At 41.8% G+C, this 24,629-nt stretch overlaps 1 protein-coding gene across 1 annotated transcript; it reads left to right on the forward strand.

Moving 5' to 3' along the window:
- Window positions 1-2,252: 2,252 nt before the first annotated feature.
- Window positions 2,253-24,629, forward strand: LOC147361029 (phytanoyl-CoA dioxygenase, peroxisomal-like). Its single transcript, XM_086335198.1, has 9 exons — window positions 2,253-2,390; window positions 2,523-2,707; window positions 7,797-7,907; window positions 8,547-8,715; window positions 11,491-11,572; window positions 12,833-13,014; window positions 15,183-15,332; window positions 21,336-21,466; window positions 24,324-24,629. The coding sequence occupies exons 1-8, from the start codon at window positions 2,316-2,318 to the stop codon at window positions 21,462-21,464; spliced, it is 1,083 nt and encodes a 360-aa protein (XP_086191324.1). The 5' UTR covers window positions 2,253-2,315; the 3' UTR covers window positions 21,465-21,466; window positions 24,324-24,629.

The following is a 24,629-nucleotide window of genomic DNA, read 5'->3' on the forward strand; positions in this document are numbered from 1 at the left end:
ACCCAAAGCAATCTATCGATTCAATGCAATCCCTATCAAGCTACCAACGGTATTCTTCACAGAGCTAGAACAAATAATTTCACAATTTGTATGGAAATACAAAAAACCTCGAATAGCCAAAGCTATCTTGAGAAAGAAGAATGGAACAGGAGGAATCAACCTGCCTGACTTCAGGCTCTACTACAAAGCCACAGTCATCAAGACAGTACGTTACTGGCACAAAGACAGAAATATAGATCAATTGAACAAAATAGAAAGCCCAGAGATAAATCCATGCACCTATGGACACCTTATCTTTGACAAAGGAGGCAAGAATATACAATGGATTAAGGACAATCTCTTTAACAAGTGGTGCTGGGAAAACTGGTCAACCACTTGTAAAATAATGAAACTAGAGCACTTTCTAACACCATACTCAAAAATAAATTCAAAATGGATTAAAGATCTCAACGTAAGACCAGAAACTATAAAACTCCTAGAGGAGAACATAGGCAAAACACTCTCCAACATACATCACAGCAGGATCCTCTATGACCCACCTCCCAGAATATTGGAAATAAAAGCAAAAATAAACAAATGGGGCCTAATTAAACTTAAAAGCTTCTGCACAACAAAGGAAACTATTAGCAAGGTGAAAAGGCAGCCTTCAGAATGGGAGAAAATAATAGCAAATGAAGCAATGGACAAACAACTAATCTCAAAAATATACAAGCAACTCCTACAGCTCAATTCCAGAGAAATAAATGACCCAATCAAAAAATGGGCCAAAGAACTAAACAGACATTTCTCCAAAGAAGACATACAGATGGCTAACAAACACATGAAAAGATGCTCAACATCACTCATTATCAGAGAAATGCAAATCAAAACCACTATGAGGTACCATTTCACGCCAGTCAGAATGGCTGCGATCCAAAAGTCTACAAGCAATAAATGCTGGAGAGGGTGTGGAGAAAAGGGAACCCTCTTACACTGTTGGTGGGAATGCAAACTAGTATAGCCACTATGGAGAACAGTGTGGAGATTCCTTAAAAAACTGGAAATAGAACTGCCTTATGACCCAGCTATCCCACTGCTGGGCATACACACTGAGGAAACCAGAAGGGAAAGAGACACGTGTACCCCAATGTTCATCGCAACACTGTTTATAATAGCCAGGACATGGAAGCAACCTAGATGTCCATAAGCAGATGAATGGATAAGAAAGCTGTGGTACATATACACAATGGAGTATTACTCAGCCATTAAAAAGAATACATTTGAATCAGTTCTAATGAGGTGAATGAAACTGGAGCTGATTATACAGAGTGAAGTAAGCCAGAAAGAAAAACACCAATATAGTATACTAACGCATATATATGGAATTTAGAAAAATGGTAACAATAACCTGGTGTACGAGACAGCAAAAGAGACACTGATGTATAGAACAGTCTTTTGGACTCTGTGGGAGAGGGAGAGGGTGGGATGATTTGGGAGAATGGCATTGAAATATGTGTAATATCATATGTGAAACAAATCGCCAGTCCAGGTTCGATGCACGATACTGGATGCTTGGGGCTGGTGCACTGGGACGACCCAGAGGGATGGTATGGGGAGGGAGGAGGGAGGAGGGTTCAGGATGGGGAACACATGTATACCTGTGGCAGATTCATTTTGATATATGGCAAAACCAATACAATATTGTAAAGTTAAAAAAAAAAAAAAATTCTAGCTCTTCCCTAAATTTCAAATTAGGAATTCCAGGGCTGTCCGATGTTTAGGGCTCCCTGCATCCACTGCACGGGTTCAATCCCTGGTCATCAAACTAACATCTGGCATGCTGAGCGGCCCGGCTCCCTACTCCCAAAGTTATACTAGAGCATTTCATAGACTCATTTATGTTCAACGCCTTTTTTTTTTTAAACGACCAAACTTTATAGTATTTCAGACTGAATTCCCAGTAAATTGAATGTCTCTTCTGGAAAGCACATGTTACTTCTAAGAATTTTCATTCCTTCAGCAGCTTGGTAGAAGGATCTTCATGAATAAAATAAGTGGAACTATGTAGCTAAGCATGAGTTATGTTCTGGCATGCTTTCTTCCTGGGCAAACTTAACCCAGTGACTGAGCCCTTGGGAATAGTTTCCTGCTCTGTGTGACAGATATGATCTTCCGGGTCTTGTAGAACAAACTGTGTCAGTGCCCTTGGCCGACGTGGGAGGTGGCAGCTTCTTTAGCCCCAAGGCCTTGGCTGAGCAGGAGCGACGTGGAGGTGGGGCCGATAGCAGAGTTAAAAAGACGTGTGCCTCCAAGGGCCAGGTGTTCCCCGAGAGGCCATGGACCAGAACCACACCTCCTCCCGCCTACGCATCTTGCTGCGCCACCTCGATGGCTGCTTGGCCCGGCCCACTGTATCCTTTGGGAGCACGGCGTTCGAGCTCGGAAAATGATGGCTTTCAGGGTGTATCATACAACCTCCCTGCTGACTCTTTCTGGCTCCTGGCTCCCACCATCTGTCCTTGTGATGGTCACATCTCTTCCAGGTGCTGGCGGGCGAGGACACGTACATCCCCCAGGAGGGCACTTGTCTGCCAGGTGGGTCTGGGACTGCTGGCTCCAGTGACTTGGCGTCGGAGTTAGCGTTGCTGCAGCCTTCCGGGCCCTCTCAGGGCCTCTGTTCCCCGGCTTTGGGAGGGGACGGTGGGAAGTCCAAGCTGGCTGACTCTCTGTTGCCCTGTCACTTTCTATACTTGACCATGCCTGATCGTGGGGCTGCCTAGAGACAGAGACCATAGCCAGGGGCGCAGAGCCACCCTGAGGAGCCGAGCGCTCCTCTCGGGATGGGGCTGCCCCCCAGCTCTTCTTCTTCAGGGGAGCCCGGTGGCACTTACACTGTTTCCTGGAGAAGGGCTGGGTGTCCTGTGTCTACTCCTGGTCAGGCCTTCTGAAATGAATCCAAGTCAATCTGTGCGCCACCGGTGTTGGATCCAGAGAGATGTCACTGTGTGCCTCAGAAATCAACTTGCTTTGCAGAATTGTTTTTGTGTGTTCAGTGATCTCATTCAGGGCTCACAACACAGGCTGGGATTTTGCTCTGCTGTATTCAGGATCCTGAAATCTTTCTTAAAGTCGATTCTGGTGGCTGTTCCTTTTAATTTCACTGCTGTTCTCCCAGAGGAGTTCCAATCAGAACCATTGTAAATTTAAAATCCCATCCACAAACTGATAAAGGGAACCTAGGTGACTCTGTGGCTTCCCTGGTGGCTCAGAAGGTAAAGAATCCACCTGCAAGGCAGGAGATCAGGGTTCGATTCCTAGGTTGGGAAGATCCCCTGGAGGAAGATTGGCAACTCATCACAGTATTCTTGCCTGGGGAATCCCCACGGACAGAGGAGCCTGGCGAGCTAGAGTCCATGGGGTGGCAAAGAGTCAGACACGACTGAGCAACTAGGCACAGCACAGGTGACTATAATCTCATTTTACAGGTGAGAAAGCAATTGAGGTTGGAGATTAAAACTCCTGACAAAGGTCATTTAAGGCACATAGTGGTTGTTAAAGTGTGGTCCCAGGGCCAGCAGCATCAGCACCACCTGGCTACTTGGTAGAAATGAAGGACCTCAGCCTCCTCTCAGACCTGTGGTGTCAACATCCAGGGACGTGGGGCTGGCAACCTGGTTTCACCTGGTTCTGATACAAGTTCAGTTGTGAAAACCACAAATATACTCGGACCAGATATAATTGGAACTAGATTAAGGTTTCTGAGTCAGGTTGTTAACACTTTCAAATTTTAATTGTGTGGGGTTTTTTTTTTTGCCCACCTGTATGACACATGGAATTTTACTTCCCCAACCAATGATTGAACCCATGCCCGCTGCAGTGGAAACACTAAGTCCTAACCACTGGACTGCCAGGGAATACCTTAAGTTTAATATTCTGATCATATTGGACTTAGCTTTAATAGTATGGAGGTCAGAGTTGGTTTTTTCCATATCTGTTTCCTAGAATAGCACCAACACAAGCTCCTATGCTGGTGGAAATGTTCTGTGCCAGTGCTGTCCAATATGGTAGCCACATGTGGCTATGAACACCTGAAATATGACTAGTGCAGTTAAAGCACTGACGTTTTCATTTGAATACATTTATTATTTTTATTATTTTTTAGTATAAATTTATTTATTTTAATCAGAGGCTAATTACTTTACAATATTGTATTGGTTTTGCCATACATTGACATGAATCCACCATGGGTGTACATGTGTTCCCCAGACTGAACGCCCCTCCCACCTCCCTCCCCATCCCAACCCTTTGGGTCATCCCAGTGCACCAGCCCCGAGCATCCTGTATCATGCATTGAACCTGGACTGGCGATTTGTTTCACATATGATATTATACATGTTTCAATGCCATTCTCCAAATCATCCCACCCTCTCCCTCTCCCACAGAGTCCAAAAGACTGTTCTATACATCTGTGTCTCTTTTGCTGTCTCGCATACAGGGTTATTGTTACCATCTTTCTAAATTCCATATATATTCATTAGTATACTGTATTGGTGTTTATCTTTCTGGCTTACTTCACTCTGTATAATCAGCTCCAGTTTCATTCACCTCATTAGAACTGATTCAAATGTATTCTTTTTAATGGCTGAGTAATACTCCATTGTGTATATGTACCACAGCTTTCTTATCCATTCGTCTGCCGATGGACATCTAGGTTGCTTCCATGTCCTGGCTATTATAAACAATGCTGCGATGAACATTGGGGTACACGTGTCTCTTTCAATTGTGGTTTCCTCAGTGTGCACACCCAGCAGTGGGATTGCTGCATCATATGGCAGTTCTATTATTTCCAGTTTTTTTAAGGATTCTGAAATAAGGAATGATTTTTGAAGTATGACAGTCTAGTTTTTATTTTTATAAAGATTTTTTGGAAGTGGAACATTTCTAAAGTCTTTATTGAATTTGTTACAATATTGCTTCTGTTTGATGTTTTTGATTTTTGGCCATGAGGCAGGTGGGCTCTTAGGTCTGAGACAAAGGATCCAACCCACACCCCCTGCACTGGAATGCAGTCTTAACCACTGGACTGCCAGGGAAGTCCTACAGTGTAGTTTTTAAATGCATATAAACACAAATAAGAAAATCAATATCACCCATAATTCCACTTCCTACAGGTCATTATTTGTAAACAGTTTGGCGTGTTTATTTCCATGTATTTACATAACTGCATAATTCCATAGTTAGGACCATGCAGTATGGTACAGATTCTTACCCCATTTTTTTCCCCAGGTTTATTAACATTATATAGGAAACATAGTAAATAATTATTAGCTTTGTAAACATTTCCATGTATTAAAAAAATTCTCCAAGAACAACAACAAAAGTAAAAGCCATAATGCAGGCGTGGGAGAGAGGAGAAAAGGACTGGAAGAGTCATGTCTGGACTGTCCTGGCAGCCACAGTTTGCTGAGAACAACTGACAAAGAAGTTAACTCTCTCCCTCAGGGAAAACAGACTGCAGCTAGTAATTCTGACTCCTGGCCTGCCTCCTCCCTGACTTTTTATTTTTCCACACTGTGAGGCCTGTGGGATCTTAGTTCCCCAACCAGCTAAGTGAACCAGGGCCCTCCAGAGAAAGAGTGCTGAGTCCTAACCACTGGGATGCCAGGGAATTCACATCTCCTTGATTATTATATTGTCCCCAGTTACATACAAACAGCATTCAAAAAGCATGTTTTTGAGAAGTGACATTCTGAAAATAACTCTTTCAGCAAAAGAAACAATAGAAAAAATGAGAAGAGAAAAAAACCCCAATGCTAAGACAATCATCTGTGATAACTATATAGAAAAGAAAACTAGAAGGAATTTTCTAGTTTTTTAAGATATTTAAAATGATACTCTAGTATGTGGATTATATTTTTCTTGGAGTCATTGTTTATTTTATGGACTTTATTTTTTCTTTTGAGAAACCATAGGTAATTCAGAGGCATGTGAAAGGCTGTATCACTGCAGATCTTACACTTAAGGACACTAGTGTTTTTTACCCTCCTAGTTCTCCAAGTATTTTCCAGCCTCAATACAACTGAAAGATACAATCCAGTCCTACCACAGTGATTTTTTACTGGGGGAAGAATTTTGGAGCTTGAACTCTAGTAGGGGTTTAAAAAAGTTCTCCAGGTGAATCTGACACCCACCATACCCACTTCATCTGAGAATCAGTGCTTTACAGGGAGGCACTCCACTAAAGCAATAGCTTTTAGTCTTGAGCCAGGGTTGGCAACATTTTCCATACTTTTTTTTTTTTTAATGACCAGCCAAACTGTTTCTAATATTTTGGACTAGGCTCCCACTAAGTTAAATATCTCTTTCAAATAGCACATTTCTCTTTATTTCTAGAATAGAGCCTTTGCATTTTTATTCACTCAGTAGTTTGGTGGAAAAAATATCCAGGAGGAATAAGGAAAGTATGAATACAGTGTCAGTCAAGTCTTAGCTCAGTTGCTCTCTGCTGGGTGACCTTGGACCAGTTACTGAGCGCTCCCAGCCTAGGGTTTCTGCTCTGTGCAGTTGGCATAATAAAGGTCTTGGCTTCCAGGCACCTCCTTAGGCCATTGTGAAATGAGACGATCTAAGCAGCAGTGCACTGAAGCGTATGTGTGTAGTCAGTGTGCCTGGTGACTGTGTAGGGCTGGTCTTCCCTTGTGAAAACCAATCCAGGGTGCGTTGATTCTAGAAGGGTGATGCCTGGACTTCACTTGATTTGCCTTAAATCACATCCTAGATATCTCACCCGGCTTCAAGGCCTGGTTCTCCAGCCACTTTCCATCCTCAACAATTCCAGTAAGTAGATATAATTTTAATTCTTAACCATACAATGTACATAAAGGTTTCCCCCGCCCCCCGACCATGGTAACTAGGATATAAAACACAGGTTGCATGATGAGAATTTATTATACAAGTCCTCCAACCCAGGACTTTTTCTAATTGGAAATTTTTGAAGACAAAGACTTTTCCTCTATGTATTTTAAATTTTAAAAAGAAGTGAAAATGTCAGAAAATGCATAAGCTTATTTTGTAAAATTCAGGCATGGTAAATCTCATTTAAATTATCCTGTTGTTTGGTCACTCTGATGTCCAGCTAGCATCATTGGTTTATCTTGATGTCACTTTTGAAGTGGAAGACATTGATGTCTGTGGACTATTCTCATAGAGTGGCAACTCCAAACCAGAGGAAGGGATAGGGTGATTTGAGTTTGTGTGTGTGCTATGCACATATTTAGATTTTTGTTACTTGGATTTCTTCTGTGAATGCATGAACCAGACAATTAAAAACACAAAATATATTAAATTTGTTTCCTCTTTGATAAACCATATTTATTCATTACAGAGCCAATTTTAAAATCAGAGAAATAGGAGGAAGTAAAAAAAACCATCCATAATGCCATTCTATTAAGGAAATCACTGTTAAATATTTTTCCTGTATTTCTTTACAGTTTTTTCCTTGGGAACAAATAGTGTCTTGGTTTTATATCACTGTCATCAAATCTTAATTTAATAAGCAATGTCCTTAATTTAATAAGTATGTTCATTTTTAATCCAATCACATTGAATGGATATGATATAATCAGTTAATTATTATTCTATATCTTAGTGACAGTAATTACTGTTTTAGATTTAAAACTTAAAAAAAACTCAGATTATTTCCTTAAAGTCTTAGAAATGCTTGGTGGAAGAGTACAAACATTTCTCAGGTTCTTGATACATAATGTTAGGTTATGATTTTTAAATTGGATTTATTTGAGATTTTTTTCCTCCTTTAGGTACACTTGGGAGAATAATGTTCTAAGCCTAGAACAGAGAAAATTCTATGAAGAAAATGGATTTCTTGTCATTAAAAATTTGGTGTCTGATGCTGATACTCAACGCTTTAGGTGCTAAGTAACACTTTATTATATAATGGAAATGTGTATTCTGTGTGTGCAATGGGACTATGGGTAGGATTACCTTGTGTGTGTTCAGATATTTTTCAGGGATCAGGTTTGTTAGGAAGTGGCTTGTTAGAACCTGGGTTTGAGCCAGAGTGTCTGGCTTTAATCTCAGTCTCTTTAGTTAATATTGTAGGTATAGGGCAATTTCCTTAACCTTTCCATGCCTGTTTCTATATCTGCAGAATGGGGAAAATAACAGTACTTATGTCCTAGAATGGTTTTTAGGACTAAACAGGTAAAGTAGAGACAGAGTTCTTAGGGCCTGGTACATGGTGATGCTAGGGAGGTGTTTGCTTTTTTGTTCTAATGAAACCAAATCACAAATATTTCCCCACTGGTCCACTAAGCTACGGACTATTCAAATTCTGGTAGCGAATTTCAACTCCACAGTTAGGAGGCGGGCACTTCTGAGTTGGCCATTTTCTCCTTCCTGTCATCAGAACTATTTGACCTGGGGCTTGAGGACCATTTAGTGCAGAGAAACCACTCCCAAGTCTTCGAGTCCTTCCACAGAACAAGTGGAAGGCCAGGAAGGTGCTTAGTGCCTGTGGTACTGACATCATTTACCAATGAATTTTCTAGGAATGAGTTTCAAAGAATCTGCAGAAAGGAGGTGAAACCATTGGGATTGTTGGTGATGAGAGATGTCACCATCGCAAAATCAGAATACGTGCCAAGTGAGAAAGTGGTTTCCAAGGTCCAGGATTTCCAAGAAGATGAGGAACTCTTCAGATACTGCACCCTCCCTGAGGTTCAAGACCTTCCTGTGCTTTCTTTCTCTTTAAGCTAATAGCCTATCTGCATGTCTGCCTCTGAAATCTTTATAACTTTTTTGTTTTTTTCATTTTATCTTGCCCTTTTCTACTGGCCTTCCCAGGTGGCGCTAGTGATAAAGAACCCCCCTCCACTGCAGGAGACTTAAGAGACATGGGTTCGATCCCTGGTTTGAGAAGATCCCCTGGAGAAGGAAATGGCAACCCACTCCAGTATTCTTGCCTGGAAAAGCTCATGGACAGAGGAGCCTGGCAGGCTACATTCCATGGGGTAGCAAAGGATTAGACTCTTGTCCTTTTCTATTGGGGCCCGATAGCAGTGGTTCTTAATCAGAGGTGGACATTTGGCAAAGTCTGGAGACATGTTTGCTTGTCAGGCAGGAGGGGTGGTGGGTTTTAATGGGTAGAGATCTGGATGCTGCTACTGGGTCCAGGGATGCTATAATGCAGAGAAGAGCCTGTTGCAGCAAACAAAGAATGATGCGGCCCAAAATGTCAGTAGTGCCAAGACTGAGAAATCCTCATGATTTTTCTATTTTTGCTGGAGAGGAGCAGGAATTCTGTGGTAAACAGACAGCCTTCTCACACTCCCTACAGGCATGTCCACAGGGATAAAAGTGCTGAGGCTTACCTATTGCACGCCGCTTTTCAATTTGTTTTATGAATCTGGTCAGTAGTGGTGTCTGTTTTTAAATTTAAACTAGGTTTTTAAAAAATTATTCTTTAAGAGTAGTTCATAGCTATGAAATATCTAGTGTGGAATGACATGAAGGGAAAAGGAAATTCTCGCACCCCCTGCACCACTCACTCTTCTGTTTTACGTATTCATCTAGAACCGTTTCAGGTATAATCAAGCATATTTGTATAACCCCACCTTTCGTGTAACAGGAAGCATCCTGGTTGTCACCTTGGTTTTTCCACTGGTAGTACATATGAGAGAGACATCTTTCCATTGGTATCTGTGGATCTACTTTATACTTTGTAAACTATTGCATAGTAATGCCTTGCGTGAATGTATTACAGTTTCATTTTTAAAAGAGTTTATTATTTTTTTCTCATTTATTTATTTTTGCTGGTGCTGTCTTTGTTACTGCACATGGGCTCCTCTCTAGTTGAGGTGCATGGGATTCTCATTTTGTTGGCTTTTCTTGCTGCGGCTCTCAGGCTCCAGAGCTGGAGCTCGGCAGTTGTGGTGCGAGGGCTTAGGTGCTCCTTGTGTGTGGAATCTTCCTGGAGCAGAGATCAAATCCATGTCCCCCGCACTGGCAGTGGGGTTCTTATCCACTGTAGCATAAGGTAGTCCTGTACTATGGTTTCTGACCAGTCATTTAGAATGGTTTAAAAGGACACTTTGCACAAAGTACTTATTAGAACTTATACCCCAAGTGCTGTTAGAAAGTCTGATTCTTGAAGACTGCACAGCTGAGGTATCTGGGAGGTCTGGCCTCTTGAGTTGGGGACAAGAAGGGAAGTGGCCTCTTTGAACCATGCATTCTTCCCAACCTCACGTCCTGTTTTGGAAATGAAAATTGTGTGGGTGGATCATGATAAAAGCTGGAAATTATAGGCAGCATGTGGTAGAATGTCCTGTCAGGATGTTCCTACTTCTGTAACCTGCAAACCATGTGTCTGGTGGTTCATGCAATGATATTTTAGGAGGTAGGTATTCTTCTAATAGCTAGGTGTTTATTTTAATATATATTGGAAAAATGACCAGCACCTCAAACCCATGGTTTGAAGAATTTTATTAATCAGGATAAGACTAAGATAGGAAGTAGGGAGAATATCCTCTAAATATATTGGAAAATTCTGCAAAGCAGAACAAAAACTCTGAGGATTGCTCTTGAATGACAACCATTTAGAAAATCGCAGCCTAGGAGAGATAAATTGGAAGACTGAGATGGACACATACACACACTGTATAGAAAATAGACAACAAATAACGATTACTGTATAGCACAGGGAACTGTATTCAATACTCAGTAATGGCCTATATGGGGAAAGAGTCTTAGTGTATATATATATAACATTTTCATTTTACTATACACCTGAAATTAACAATTATAATTCAACTATACCCCAATCAAAATTTTTTAAAAAAGTAAAGAACAACTCTTTTTCCATCTTTTTGAATACCCCCCAAAATGACAAAAACAAACTTTTTAATAAAAAATAAAACAAGCATTAGGTCGGTCTCCTGGGAGTTTTGTAACATTTCAAGTGTTTTATACTCAAATTGCCTACATTCCTTATACAGAAGAGATCATATAATTGAGCGCCATAGAATGTACTTCATTTTTTGGAGTCAGACAGAATTAGAGATTGAATATGGATATGAATTTGAGCAAACTCTGAGAGACAGTAGAGGACAGGGAAGCCTGGTGTGCTGCAGTCTGTGGGGTCTCAAAGAGTTAGACAGGACTTAGTGTCTGAACAACATCATCATTGTTTTCATTCAACTGGCCCTGCCAGTTTGGACATCTTTTTCATCGGAGGTTTAATTCCTGCCCTTCGTAGCTGGTGTCTCAGAAAAACTCGTGTCTCTCTTGTAGAAGAAGCACTTAGATTTTCAGCTGGTTCCAAAAAGCCTGTTTGAGAGTGTTTCTGATGATTTGCAGTTGCTCACTTTTGCGTGGTTTGTTTGCAAGGTTGTGAAATACTGGTTGATTGATTTAAATGACTGCCAACGGGGTATAGATAGATGTACTTTGTGCCACATACTTGTGCATCTGATTTCCCTCCTTTTTCCTTAGATTCTGAAGTATGTGGAGTGCTTCACTGGACCCAATATTATGGCCATACATACAATGCTGATAAACAAACCTCCAGATTCTGGTAAAGAGCTTTTATTGATAAAGGAAAAGAAAAGCAAACAAATAAAGAGAAAAAGAAAGAAAGAAAATAGCAAAGTGCACTACTGCTAAATTTTTGCATAAATGAATATATATATTTTCACTTAAGTCTCAAAGTAGCTTACATCATAACAACACTGAAGTATAATAGTGATATCAATGTTAACTCCAGGGTTATTGCTGGGACTGTAGACAAGTGGCTTCTGAAAGATGCAGTTTAATAAAACACAACTGTCTCTCTACCCCCACAGACTCCTGATATTCAGCATCTCTAAGCTTTGTTACCCATTCTCACCAATGCATGAGGGTGTGGACTTTGGCTTCCTGATCTGAAGACAGTATTATTACTAACAAATTTAAAACTGAACTTTTATCAAATACCATAGCTATTCTTAAAGTTTTCTGTGCTTGGTAAAATGTAGCTTCTAAGCCCTCCCTCCTAGAGAGACTGATTCAGAAAATAGAAACTAGGAACCTGGATTTTATTAACCATACTCAGAGATGCTATGCAGATGGCTCTTGGCCACACTGAGAAATTCAGCTGTATCAGTGGTAGGAAATCAGCCATTAGAGATCTTTAATCCATTGCTACTCTGTCTCTGTCCTGATGGCCAAGAGAGGTTTATGTACTAAGCCTGTAGCCTAATATCAGTAGGCCTTTCCCTCCCTGGGTGTCCTGGGTGAAGAGATCACCTGGCCTGGGGAAACCACGTTCAGAAGGCAATTCTAGGGGAGAATGTGAATGTGGGTGTAGTATCTCTGGTTCTTCACAGTGATTGTACAGCAAATGGTTCTAGTTTGGTGGGGGAAACCTTTTGAGAGTCCTTCTATTTATTTATTTAGTTAATTAATGAATCATTTTTTTATATCAGTCACTTAGAAGGCTGTCATAGGATCTCAGATTTGACCACTCTCTTTAATTAGTCAACCTGTTTTGGGTATACTAAGCTCTATGCCCAAACCAGAGTTAGGAAGGTATAAAGCACAACGGAGATGATGACATATGTACAGATTGCTAGAAAACAGTGTAAGTAGTCCTCAGCTACCAGAAATCCAGAAAGAATTAGAGGATTGAGTCATTGTGCTGATTCAGTCTTCTAATTTGGTGCTTATCTCTAGAGGCTGGTTTTCTTCAGCATTGTCTCATCTGTTTGGTTTTTGCAAGGATAGGTCATTGTTCTGGTTTTTTAAGCAGAGAAGAATTCTGAGACTTAAGTTTATTTAACAGCAAATTCTGTTTCAGGCAAGAAGACATCCCGTCATCCCTTGCACCAGGATCTGCACTATTTCCCGTTCAGGCCCAGCAATAGCATCGTTTGTGCCTGGACAGCCATGGAGCACATTGACCGGAACGATGGCTGTCTGGCTGTGCTGCCAGGGACACGCAAAGGCCCCTTGAAACCCCATGATTATCCCCAATGGGAGGTAAGTTTGCTAGATGGCTGAGTTTTGATCAGATTTGACTGTTTTGATTTCATATCAGTACTCATATTCTTGCCTGGAGAATCCCATGGACAGAGGAGCTTGCTGCTGCTGCTGCTGCTAAGGCGCTTTAGTGTCCAACTCTGTGCGACCCCATAGACGGCAGCCCACCAGGCTCCGCCCTCCCTGGGATTCTCCAGGCAAGAACACTGGAGTGGGTTGCCATTTCCTTCTCCAATGCATGAAAAGTGAAAAGTGAAAGTGAAGTCGCTCAGTCGTGTCTGACTCTATGCGACCCCATAGACAGCAGCCCACCAGGCTCCTCTGTCCATGGGATTTTCCAGGCAAGAGTACTGGAGTGGGTTGCCACTGCCTTCTCCGGAGGAGCTTAGCAGACTACAATCTATAGGCAAAGAATCAGACATGACTGAAGTGACTCAGCACGCACATACACATAAGGAGCTTTACCAGTAAGATGACATTTCCTTTCTTAGAGAAACATTGTTCTGGAATGTAAAACGAGGATTAGGGAAAATTCCAGGATGTCAGATAAAATGATCACCTCCATTCTTTCAACAAGTGCTTGAAGGCCAACCAAAGTGGTGGACTTTGGTGATGCTATAAAAGAGCTGAGATTATAAAGCCTAACTACAGAGGTAAGACAAAAACACAGTAACACCAGATGCATGTGCCAAGTGAGTCTTACACACTGACTGGTTGGTCTCTCAGTGAAGAAGCGGGATTATCTGCTTCCACCTGAAGAGACCAGCAGAGAGAGGCTCTGGGGAGGACTGAGCAGCGTTCCATTATGAGGCTGTTCCATGGTTTATCAATTTAGCTGGTCAATGATTTGGGGCCCATGATTGAGGAGATCAAATCATTTTTTCAAGGATAATAACCTTGTGGTCTGGCACAGTATATGTATTGCAGGTGTAGGAGTCCAGAGGCAGAGAAACAAGGGAGTAGACTCTTAATTAGTGTTTTAGATGTAAGGAAATAAGGTCTCAAAATCCCATAATGATGGTAAGGATGGAAGAGCACCTTTTGTTAAGGCAGACAGAATGCACATGGTTCTGCAGGATGCTAAGAATATTGGGACTTCCCTGGTAGTCTAGTGCTTAGGAATCCAAGCTTTCACTGTGAAATATGCAGGTTCAGTCTCTGGTTAGGGACTAAGATCTGAAAAGCCGCTCAGCCAAAAAAAAAAAAAAATATATATATATATATATATGTGTGTGTGTGCGTGTTTCAGGACTTCTGTGCTTAAATTAGTCAGAATTAGTTAGAATTCCTGCACTGAGGCTTAGTGCTAAGTGCTGCAATGGGAGACTAGATGGAGTTATCTTGCTCAAATATCCACTCTGGGCAGGAGACAAAGACTCACCACAGTACAGTCGGGAAGTAGTCATTCCCGCAAAGGAATTTGGGTTTGGGATAGTCTTAGGAAAGGAAATGGGATACTGCCCAAGACCCAAAAAGGCTTGAAAGCTTCTCATTTTAGGTTTTTTCCATAAAAGATATAACTATTAGCTAATGCAGTAATTAACTTTGAAAATAGTTTGAAAACAAAGTTGTGGGTTTTTTTTTTTTTTCTTTGTGTGCAGTGACTTTGAAAAACAGAGGTTGAAATAATTTTAAAATGTAACATTTTAATTTACTTTCTTTCTTTACTCTGGATGTAACATGAGTGGGTTTTGAGCTCAGAAATACTGAGTACTTTCTCTCTCCTATTTGGGGAGATGAGCCTCTCTCTGAGTTAGCTTCTTAAGAGATACTTCTGAGTAATAGAGGAATGACTGATGCAAGTTCCAGGTGAGGAGAAGAGCATGCTGGGAAAGAATGAGCATGGGTTTACCAGGAAAGATGATCTCCTGCATTCCCACAAAATGCAAAGCTGATCTGGGTCTTCAGTTATCATTCAGTAATGAACCATAGGTGGAAATTCCAAATTTTTCATCCAGTCTAAAGTATCTCTGATTTTAACAACTCATGGCTTTCTAAAACCAGTCAACTGAGAAGCTTTGGTATAAATAATTTTTTAAAAATCTAATTTATTTGTCTCTTTCTCTTGGAAGAACTTAGAGAAGCTTTGTTTTCCCTGATGAATCATTGATAAAAGTTTTAATTCTTGACTTCTTCACTTTTGAACTTGGCTTCTCTCATGATTTTAGGGAGGAGTCAACATCATGTTCCACGGGATCCAGGACTATGACAAAAACAATGCCCGGGTGCACTTGGTGATGGAGAAGGGAGACACCGTCTTCTTTCACCCTTTGCTCATCCATGGATCTGGTCGGAACAAAAGTCAAGGATTCCGGAAGGTACACATTCACATCACAGCACTGTTTGAAGATGAATGCATGAGGAAGAAAAGTATCCCGATACATGAAAAGTTAAAGGAGTTGTAACTTCTAACTCAGCTGCCCTTTAGTCTGGTGTATCTACCAGGAAATATATTTGTCTCCCTCATGCTTTGTTGCTTACAGCAGTAAGAAGCCAGATGACCTTAGGATGCCATCACTATTGAACATTCATGGAATTTCTTCAGACAGAGAGCTTAGTTACTTGGCAAATGACAGCATGTTTTCAGAGGAAAAGACAAAGGCAGACATACATACCAAATAATAACATTTGGAATGTATACAGCTCATATAAGGGGAACGTCTGTAATATTATAGCTACTGGTTAAAATATTATTGATTGGAAAGGAAGGTGTGAATTGGCCACCCAGAAATCAGATATGGCCATGTTTTTCACTCCTTAGCCTCAGAATGTTTTAAGCTTTATGAGATCAGTGCTTACATTAAAAACGGACAGAATTTCTCATAAATTCCCAGATTTCTTGCTTCTCTAAAATTCAGCAGATCTGATGATATGCTGGGCCACGTTTCCCTAGGATGACATGGCTGTTGATACTAAATATTAGTGTCTTCTTTGGGGCTGCGACCGGCACATTGAGTGTGATGGCGGCTGCTACCGGCACACTAAGCACGGCCGAGAGGAGCTACCCACATCCGAGGTCAGGGGCAGAAGCCAGGAGGACCCCATGCCTGAAGGGTGGCGGCCAAGAGGAGTTACCCCATGTCGGGGGTCAAGGGCAGCAGCCAAGAGTGCCAGGCTGCAATGGCGCAGGAACGGCAGAGAAGAGCTACCCAAGTCCAAGGTCAGGGGCGGCGGCCAGGAGGAGCTACCCCACATCCGAGGTTAGGGGTGGCGGCCAAGAGGAGCTACCCCACGTCCGAAGTCAGGGGCGGTGGCTGGGAGGAGCTACCCCACGCCCCCATGCCAGAGGCCAGGGGCAGCGGCTGGGAGGACCAACCCCACGTCCAAGGAGTGATGGCTGCACGGGCGCAGGAGGGCCTAGAGGCGCTATCCCATGTTGAAAGTCAGGAGGGCGGCGGTGAGGAGATACCCCTCGTCCAAGGTAAGAAGCAGTGGCTGTGCTTTGCTGGAGCAGCCGTGAAGAGATACCCCACGTCCAAGGTAAGAGAAACCCAAGTAAGATGGTAGATGTTGCAAGAGGGCATCAGAGGGTAGACACACTGAAACCATACTCACAGAAAACCAGTCAATCTAATCACACTAGGACCACAGCCTTGTCTAACTCAATGAAACTAAGCCATGCCCATGGGGCAACCCAAGATGGGTGGGTCATTGTGGAGAGATCTGACAGAATGTGGTCCACTGGAGAAAGGAATGGCAAACCACTTCAGTATTCTTGCCTTGAGAACCCCATTAACAGTATGAAAAGGCAAAATGATAGGATACTGAAAGAGGAACTCCCCAGGTCAGTAGGTGGCCAATATGCTACTGGAGATCAGTGGAGAAATAACTTGAGAAAGAATGAAGGGATGGAGCCAAAGCAAAAACAATACCCAGCTGTGGATGTGACTGGTGATAGAAGCAAGGTCTGATGCTGTAAAGAGCAATATTGCATAGGAACCTGGAATGTCAGGTCCATGAATCAAGGCAAATTGGAAGTGGTCAAACAAGAGATGGCAAGAGTGAATGTCGACATTCTAGGAATCAGCAAACTGAAATGGACTGGAATGGATGAATTTAACTCAGATGACCATTATATCTACTCATGCGGGCAGGAATCCTGCAGAAGAAATGGAGTAGCCATCATGGTCAACAAAAGAGTCCAAAATGCAGTACTTGGATGCAGTCTCAAAAATGACAGAACGATCTCTGTTTGTTTCCAAGGCAAACCATTCAATATCAGAGTAATCCAAGTCTATGCCCCAACCAGTAATGCTGAAGAAGCTGAAGTTGAACGGTTCTATGAAGACCTACAAGACCTTTTAGAACTAACACCCAAGAAAGATGTCCTTTTCATTACAGGGGACTGGAATGCAAAAGTAGGAAGTCAAGAAACACCTGGAGTAACAGGCAAATTTGGCCTTGGAATACAGAATGAAGCAGGGCAAAGACTAATAGAGTTTTGCCAAGAAAATGCACTGGTCATAGCAAACTCCCTCTTTCAACAACACAAGAGAAGACTCTACACATGGACATCACCAGATGGTCAACACCGAAATCAGATTGATTATGTTCTTTGCAGCCAAAGATGGAGAAGTTCTATACAGTCAACAAAAATAAGACCGGGAGCTGACTGTGGCTCAGATCATGAACTCCTTATTACCAAATTCAGACTGAAATTGAAGAAAGTAGGGAAGATCACTAGACCATTCAGGTATGATCTAAATCAAATTCCTTATGATTATACAGTGGAAGTGAGAAATAGATTTAAGGGCCTAGATCTGATAGATAGAGTGCCTGATGAACTATGGAATGAGGTTTGTGACATTGTACAGGAGACAGGGATCAAGACCATCCCCATGGAAAAGAAATGCAGAAAAGCAAAATGGCTGTCTGGGGAGGCCTTACAAATAGCTGTGAAAAGAAGAGAAGTGAAAAGCAAAGGAGAAAAGGAAAAATATAAGCATCTGAATGCAGAGTTCCAAAGAATGGCAAGAAAAGATAGGAAAGCCTTCCTCAGTGATCAATGCAAAGAAATAGAGGAAAACAACAGAATGGGAAAGACTAGAGATCTCTTCAAGAAAATTAGAGATACCAAGGGAACATTTCATGCAAAGATGGGCTTGATAAAGGACAGAAATGGTATGGACCTAACAGAAGCAGAAGACATTAAGAAGAGGTGGCAAGAATACACAGAAGAACTGTACAAAAAAGATCTTCACGACCCAGATAATCACAATGGTGTGATCACTGACCTAGAGCCAGACATCCTGGAATGTGAAGTCAAGTGGGCCTTAGAAAGCATCACTACGAACAAAGCTAGTGGAGGTGATGGAATTCCAGTTGAGCTATTCCAAATCCTGAAAGATGATGCTGTGAAAGTGCTGCATTCAATATGCCAGCAAATTTGGAAAACTCAGCAGTGGCCACAGGACTGGAAAAGGTCAATTTTCATTCCAATCCCAAAGAAAGGCAATGCCAAAGAATGCTCAAACTACCGCACAATTGCACTCATCTTACACGCTAGTAAAGTAATGCTCAAAATTCTCCAAGCCAGGCTTCAGCAATACGTGAACCGTGAATTTCCTGATATTCAAGCTGGTTTTAGAAAAGGCAGAGGAACCAGAGATCAAATTTCTAACATCCACTGGATCATGGAAAAAGCAAGAGAGTTCCAGAAAAAGATTAATTTCTGCTTTATTGACTATGCCAAAGCCTTTGACTGTGTGGATCACAGTAAACTGTGGAAAATTCTGAAAGAGATGGGAATACCAGACCACCTGATCTGCCTCTTGAGAAATCTGTATGCAGGTCAGGAAGCAACAGTTAGAACTGGACATGCAACAACAGACTGGTTCCAAATAGGAAAAGGAGCACGTCAAGGCTGTATATTGTCACCCTGCTTATTTAACTTATATGCAGAGTACATCATGAGAAACGCTGGGCTGGATGAAGCACAAGCTGGAATCAAGATTGCCAGGAGAAATATCAATAACCTCAGATATGCAGATGACATCACCCTTATGGCAGAAAGTGAAGAGGAACTAAAAAGCCTCTTGATGAAAGTGAAAGTGGAGAGTGAAAAAGTTGGCTTAAAGCTCAACGTTCAGAAAACGAAGATCATGGCATCTGGTCCCATCACTTCATGGGAAATAGATGGGGAAACAGTGTCAGACTTCATTTTTTTGGGCTCCAAAATCACTGCAGATGGTGACTGCAGCCATGAAATTAAAAGACGCTTACTCCTTGGAAGGAAAGTTATGACCAACCTAGATAGCATATTCAAAAGCAGAGATATTACTTTGCCAACAAAGGTCCGTCTAGTCAAGACTATGGTTTTTCCAGTGGTCATGTATAGATGTGAGAATTGGACTGTGAAGAAGGCTGAGCACTGAAGAATTGATGCTTTTGAACTGTGGTGTTGCAGCAGACTCTTGAGAGTCCCTTGGACTGCAAGGAGATCCAACCAGTCCATTCTGAAGGAGATCAGCCCTGAGATTTTTTGGAGGGAATGATGCAGAAGCTGAAACTCCAGTACTTTGGCCACCTCATGCTAAGAGTTGACTCATTGGAAAAGACTCTGATGCTGGGAGAGATTGAGGGCAGGAGGAGAAGGGGACGCCAGAGGATGAGATGGCTGGATGGCATCACTGACTTGATGGACTTGAGTCTGAGTGAACTCTGGGAGTTTGTGATGGACAGGGAGGCCTGGCATGCTGTGATTCATGGGGTCGCAAAGAGTCAGACTCGACTGAGTGACTGAACTGAAGGCTTCCAGTTTATCAAAACAGCCCTTTTGTCTCCCTGTCGCTGAGGGTTAGTTGTCAGATTTCACTCTCCATTCATTCAAACATCCACCAGGCTCAACAGGACTGAGATGAGCATGAGGCAAGAAGGCAGTTCTCTTGGAGGCTAAAAGAAACTCAGTGATCCAATTAAATAATATTTTAATATCTTATTTAAAATAAAGAAACATTAATGCCAAAAAGTCCATGGTGAGCCACTTACCTCGTGATCCAGTGGTTACAAATTCACCTTGCAATTTGGGGGAAGTTGGTTGGTTCAGCCCCTAGTTGGGGAACTAAGATCTGACATACCTAAGAACAACTAAGCTCTTGTGCTACAACTAGCAGAGAAGGCAATGGCACCCCACTCCAGTACTCTTGCCTGGAAAATCCCATGGATGGAGGAGCCTGGAAGGCTAGAGTCCATGGGGTCGCTGAGAGTCGGACATGACTGAAGTGACTCAGCAGCAGCAGCTACAACTAAAGAGGCTGTGCACTGCAATGAAGATCCCACATGCTGCAACTAAGACTCAACGCATAAAACAAAAAATTCCACACTGAGCACAATCTCAAATGAAACAAGATCAGACCCTCCACTACCATGACACTCAGAACAGTACAAATTTGGGGGGGGGTACAGGCACTATGCTGGAAATAGTGTGTTTTAATATATTAATTTTGTAATTTTTCAATATTTTTAACTGCTTTAATGGTTTGGAAAATGCTAACTATTAAAAAATACATAAAAGCGTACAGGTAGGAGTGTACATTTCTTCTCTTTTGCCTCAGGCTACAAAATGGCTTCGTATAGCACTAGGGTTTCCATAGGAAATAAAGTTCATGACTCAACTGCTTAGAAATTTGTAGGAAGTAGGAAGATCTTCTGATGGGTGCAATCACCCTAAGACAACTAACTTGTGACAACGAAGGTGAGTTTTAACTATCACCTTGCAAGTTAGATCTGTTGATAAGTCCTTTGAGACTGGGGAGAACCAAACAACTTCCATCTTACCTTCAAAAGGAAACAAGATGAGTATTTTATGTGAATGCTATCAGACTGGAACTGTGCTTTGGACTGGAGAAGGGTGTCTGCGTATTGTTTTCCCTTGCAAGGGCTTTTCAGTTTTTCTTGCTCCATCATCTGTGGCCATTGAAATACCAACTCATTACAAACTCCACTAACTTCTGTAACTGAGTTGATGAGAAACCCTGCAATACATTCCTTAGTAGCACTTGGAAATATTCACTCATTAGAAAAATCAAATGCTAAAAAGTTAAGACTTCTTCCTTACATAATTCTGTTCCCTGCCCCGTATATATCTTTGGATAATAAATTACACAGTTAAAAATCTTACAATTTCTCAATTAGCCTTTAGCTGGAAGAAAAAAGCAGCTGAGTCATCGAGGGACTGATTTAAGACACATGGGAATAGCATTCAGTCTAGAAATCAAATGCTCACGGACAGAACTTTCTGAAAGATGCCTCATTGCTTGATTGATGGTGTTAACAAGGTGTTTTTTTTTTTCCTTCTAACATGAGTCATTCACTTTCCACAGACAATTTCATGCCATTTTGCTGATGCCAACTGTCACTACATTGATCTGAAGGGCACCAATCAGGAAAATGTTGGAAAGGAAATGGAAGAGGTATTCTGTAAAATCTATGGACTGAAAAACGCCAGCTGAGGGTATGTCTGTATGAAATGACAAGGTAAAGATCTCGTTTTTTTCTTTTCTTCAGATGTTTAATACTTCTCCTACCTGATTCAGTTTGAAAATATAAAGTGCTTAGGTTTACAGCTTGTTTCAGAAACACCGCTGAGATGTCCTGGAATGACAGCGGGGCTTGTTTCTACTTGTTTCCCTATGTGGGGACCTGGGTTCTGTAAGTCTAAGGGCTAGCCTGTTGTACACAGGCTATCACGTTCCAAAACAGACGGGTACAAGAAGAAATAGCACAATCACAGGTCAGGAAATGGAGGACAAAGTGACCTTCTGAATGCACAGATGTTAAAGGTTTGGGCTGTCAATCATTAAGCCTCCTTTATTTGTGAAGAAGAGAGTACGTATGTATGTGGAATTCCAGTAAGACTCTCAGAAAACAATTCTCAAGCAAGTGTTTGGGTCAGTTTGCATTGGGAGTTTAAGGAAAGCCTGCATGTAGCAGAGATGGGAGATCACTGACGGTTCTCATAGCAGTGTAAGAGAGTATTTCATATGCCTGCCTAATTAATACACCTCACTCTAGATTATTTATTTTTAACTAGTGAACATTCCATGCTGTTGCTGATCAATAACAAGTTAGCAGTCAAGGCAAATAAACAAACTTATTTGCATTGTAGATGATTATGTTTTAGGCCCTGAACCAAGAAGCTGATCCTATTTGGTAAACGTGCCTGCAGTTCAGTTCAGTTCAGTTCAGTCGCTCAGTCGTGTCCGACTCTTTGCAACCCCATGAACTGCAGCACACCAGGCCTCCCTGTCCATCACCAACTCCCGGAGTTCACTCAAACTCATGTCCATCGAGCCATCCAGCCATCTCATCCTCTGTCTTCCCCTTCTCCTCCTGCCCCCAATCCCTCCCAGCATCAGGGTCTTTTCCAATGAGTCAACTCCTCGCATGAGGTGGCCAAAGTACTGGAGTTTCAGCTTTAGCATCAGTCCTTCCAATGAACACCCAGGACTGATCTCCTTTTGGATGGACTGGTTAGATCTCCTTGAAGTCCAAGGGACTCTCAAGAGTCTTCTCCAACACCACAGTTCAAAAGCATCAATTCTTCGGCACTCAGCTTTCTTCATAGTCCAACTCTCACATCCATACATGACCACTGGAAAAACCATAGTCTTGACTAGACGGACCTTTGTTGGCAAAGTAATGTCTCTGCTTTTGAATATGCTATCTAGGTTAGTCATAACTATCCTTCCAAGGAGTAAGCGTCTTTTAATTTCATGGCTGCAATCACCATCTGCAGTGATTTTGGAGCCCCCAAAAATACAGTCTGACACTGTTTCCCCATCTATTTCCCATGAAGTGATGGGACTGGATGCCATGATCTTCGTTTTCTGAATGTTGAGCTTTAAGTCAACTTTTTCACTCTCCTTTCACTTTCATCAAGAGGCTTTTTAGTTCCCCTTCACTTTCTGCCATAAGGGTGGTGTCATCTGCATATCTGAGGTTATTGATATTTCTCCTGGCAATCTTGATTCCAGCTTGTGCTTCTTCCAGCCCAGCGTTTCTCATGATGTACTCTGCATGTAAGTTAAATAAGCAGGGTGACAATATACAGCCTTGACGTACTCCTTTTCCTGTTTGGAACCAGTCTGTTGTTCCATGTCCAGTTCTAACTGTTGCTTCCTGACCTGCATATAGGTTTCTCAAGAGGCAAGTCAGGTGGTTTGGTATTCCCATCTCTTTCAGAATTTTCCACATAATCATAAATGCATCATCTATTTTGGGGTGACATGACCCCCAAGTAGACTGAGTGTAATAACAACTCAGGGCCGCTCAGTACGTTGAAGAGCCTCACACACCAGTGGCAAGGTGTTATCTTCTGAAACAACTTCCCAGCTCAAGATTCTCCATCTTAACCCCTTTACTTTCTAGAATGTCTGAATGTATCCCTGTATGTGAAGATGCTCTGGCCTGATATTTGCACCTTCTGGAGGGTCTTGCCTTCTTCCATTGTCCAGCACTTAAATGTCCTACGAAGGCAACGTATTTTGCCGGTTGGGGCTTTCATCCAGCATACAGAATTTTAAGGCAGGAAAAAAATGTATATATTCTGTTTGAGGTCTGTCAGAGTTGTACTAAATCAGTAAGTTCCTGTATTTCTTTTCATGACTCTCTCAGCTATAGTTTATCGACTTTACTTAGAAGAACAATACTACCTTCTGCTATAGAGTTCTTTGCAGGCACAAAACACATTCCTATCCCTTTTCTTCACCAAAACTCAATGGAGCAGTTGAGATAGTTCCACGCTCTTAATGAGAAAAGGGAAAGTTCAAGAGATAGGCTTCAGTTATGTATGTGACAGGGATTTCAGAGGCCCAATTCTAAAATTGTTCTTCCCATCATACCTAGCTGTTTGCTAAAAAATAAGCAAAAACGTCTGAATTGTCTTATTAGGAACAAAGAAGAAAAAACCAATCCAATAGCCTAGGACATCATTTTCAGGAGGAGATCACCCAGAATGGGGCAGGCAAATATCACCAACAACAGAAGGAGCTTGGGTACTAAACTGTATTGTGACCAAACATAACAGCCATTTCCAACACCTGTAATCAACACAAGCACCAAGGAAAAAAAAACTGACAGAGTGGGCACTCACTGACCCACTGTCCTGGCTTGTGAAACATAATTTTAGATGCTGGCAAGTAAATTAACTGGAGTCTCAGAATGTGGTTTTTATTTACTAATTTATGACTACGTGGAGGGCTGTTTTTTCCCCCGTATTTAACCATTTGTAGATGTCAGAAATCTTTGTCTTATGGTGAATAGGTAAATCCAAGTTCTCAGAAACTCATTGTGTTTGGTATTATTTGCAGGATGTTTGGACATTTCGAGGGTGCGTTGTGAAAGGAGAAAGAATCAACCTTAGAAATAGCCCTTCGCTCAAACTCTTGTCAAGAAAATCAAGGTGGAACAAGATGTCAGAGGAAAATCTTTTCTCAATGAGATGATCTAATCGTTTCTATCCATGTTAACAAAATCCAAGTGCACAGATGCAGTACTTAACTGCACATGGGTAATTCTGCAGTATGGTAGGATGCCTTCAATGGATATAAAGTAGAAGAACTGAAATATTACTGTTTTAAGGAAAACTTGGGGTTGCAACTAATAAAAGTGATGCA

This window comes from Bos grunniens, chromosome 13 (assembly GCF_055505025.1).
Source record: "Bos grunniens cultivar Pamir isolate PY7600 chromosome 13, Bosgru_T2T1.0, whole genome shotgun sequence".
Lineage (NCBI taxonomy): Eukaryota > Metazoa > Chordata > Mammalia > Artiodactyla > Bovidae > Bos > Bos grunniens.

Bases quoted from the DNA above. Each gene is read 5' to 3' on its own strand.
- LOC147361029 (XM_086335198.1), top strand. From the start codon at position 2,316: ATGGACCAGAACCACACCTCCTCCCGCCTACGCATCTTGCTGCGCCAC. The intron at 11,573-12,832 runs GTAAAGAGCTTT...ATTCTGTTTCAG, and splicing joins AAACAAACCTCCAGATTCTG to GCAAGAAGACATCCCGTCAT. The intron at 13,015-15,182 runs GTAAGTTTGCTA...TCATGATTTTAG, and splicing joins ATGATTATCCCCAATGGGAG to GGAGGAGTCAACATCATGTT.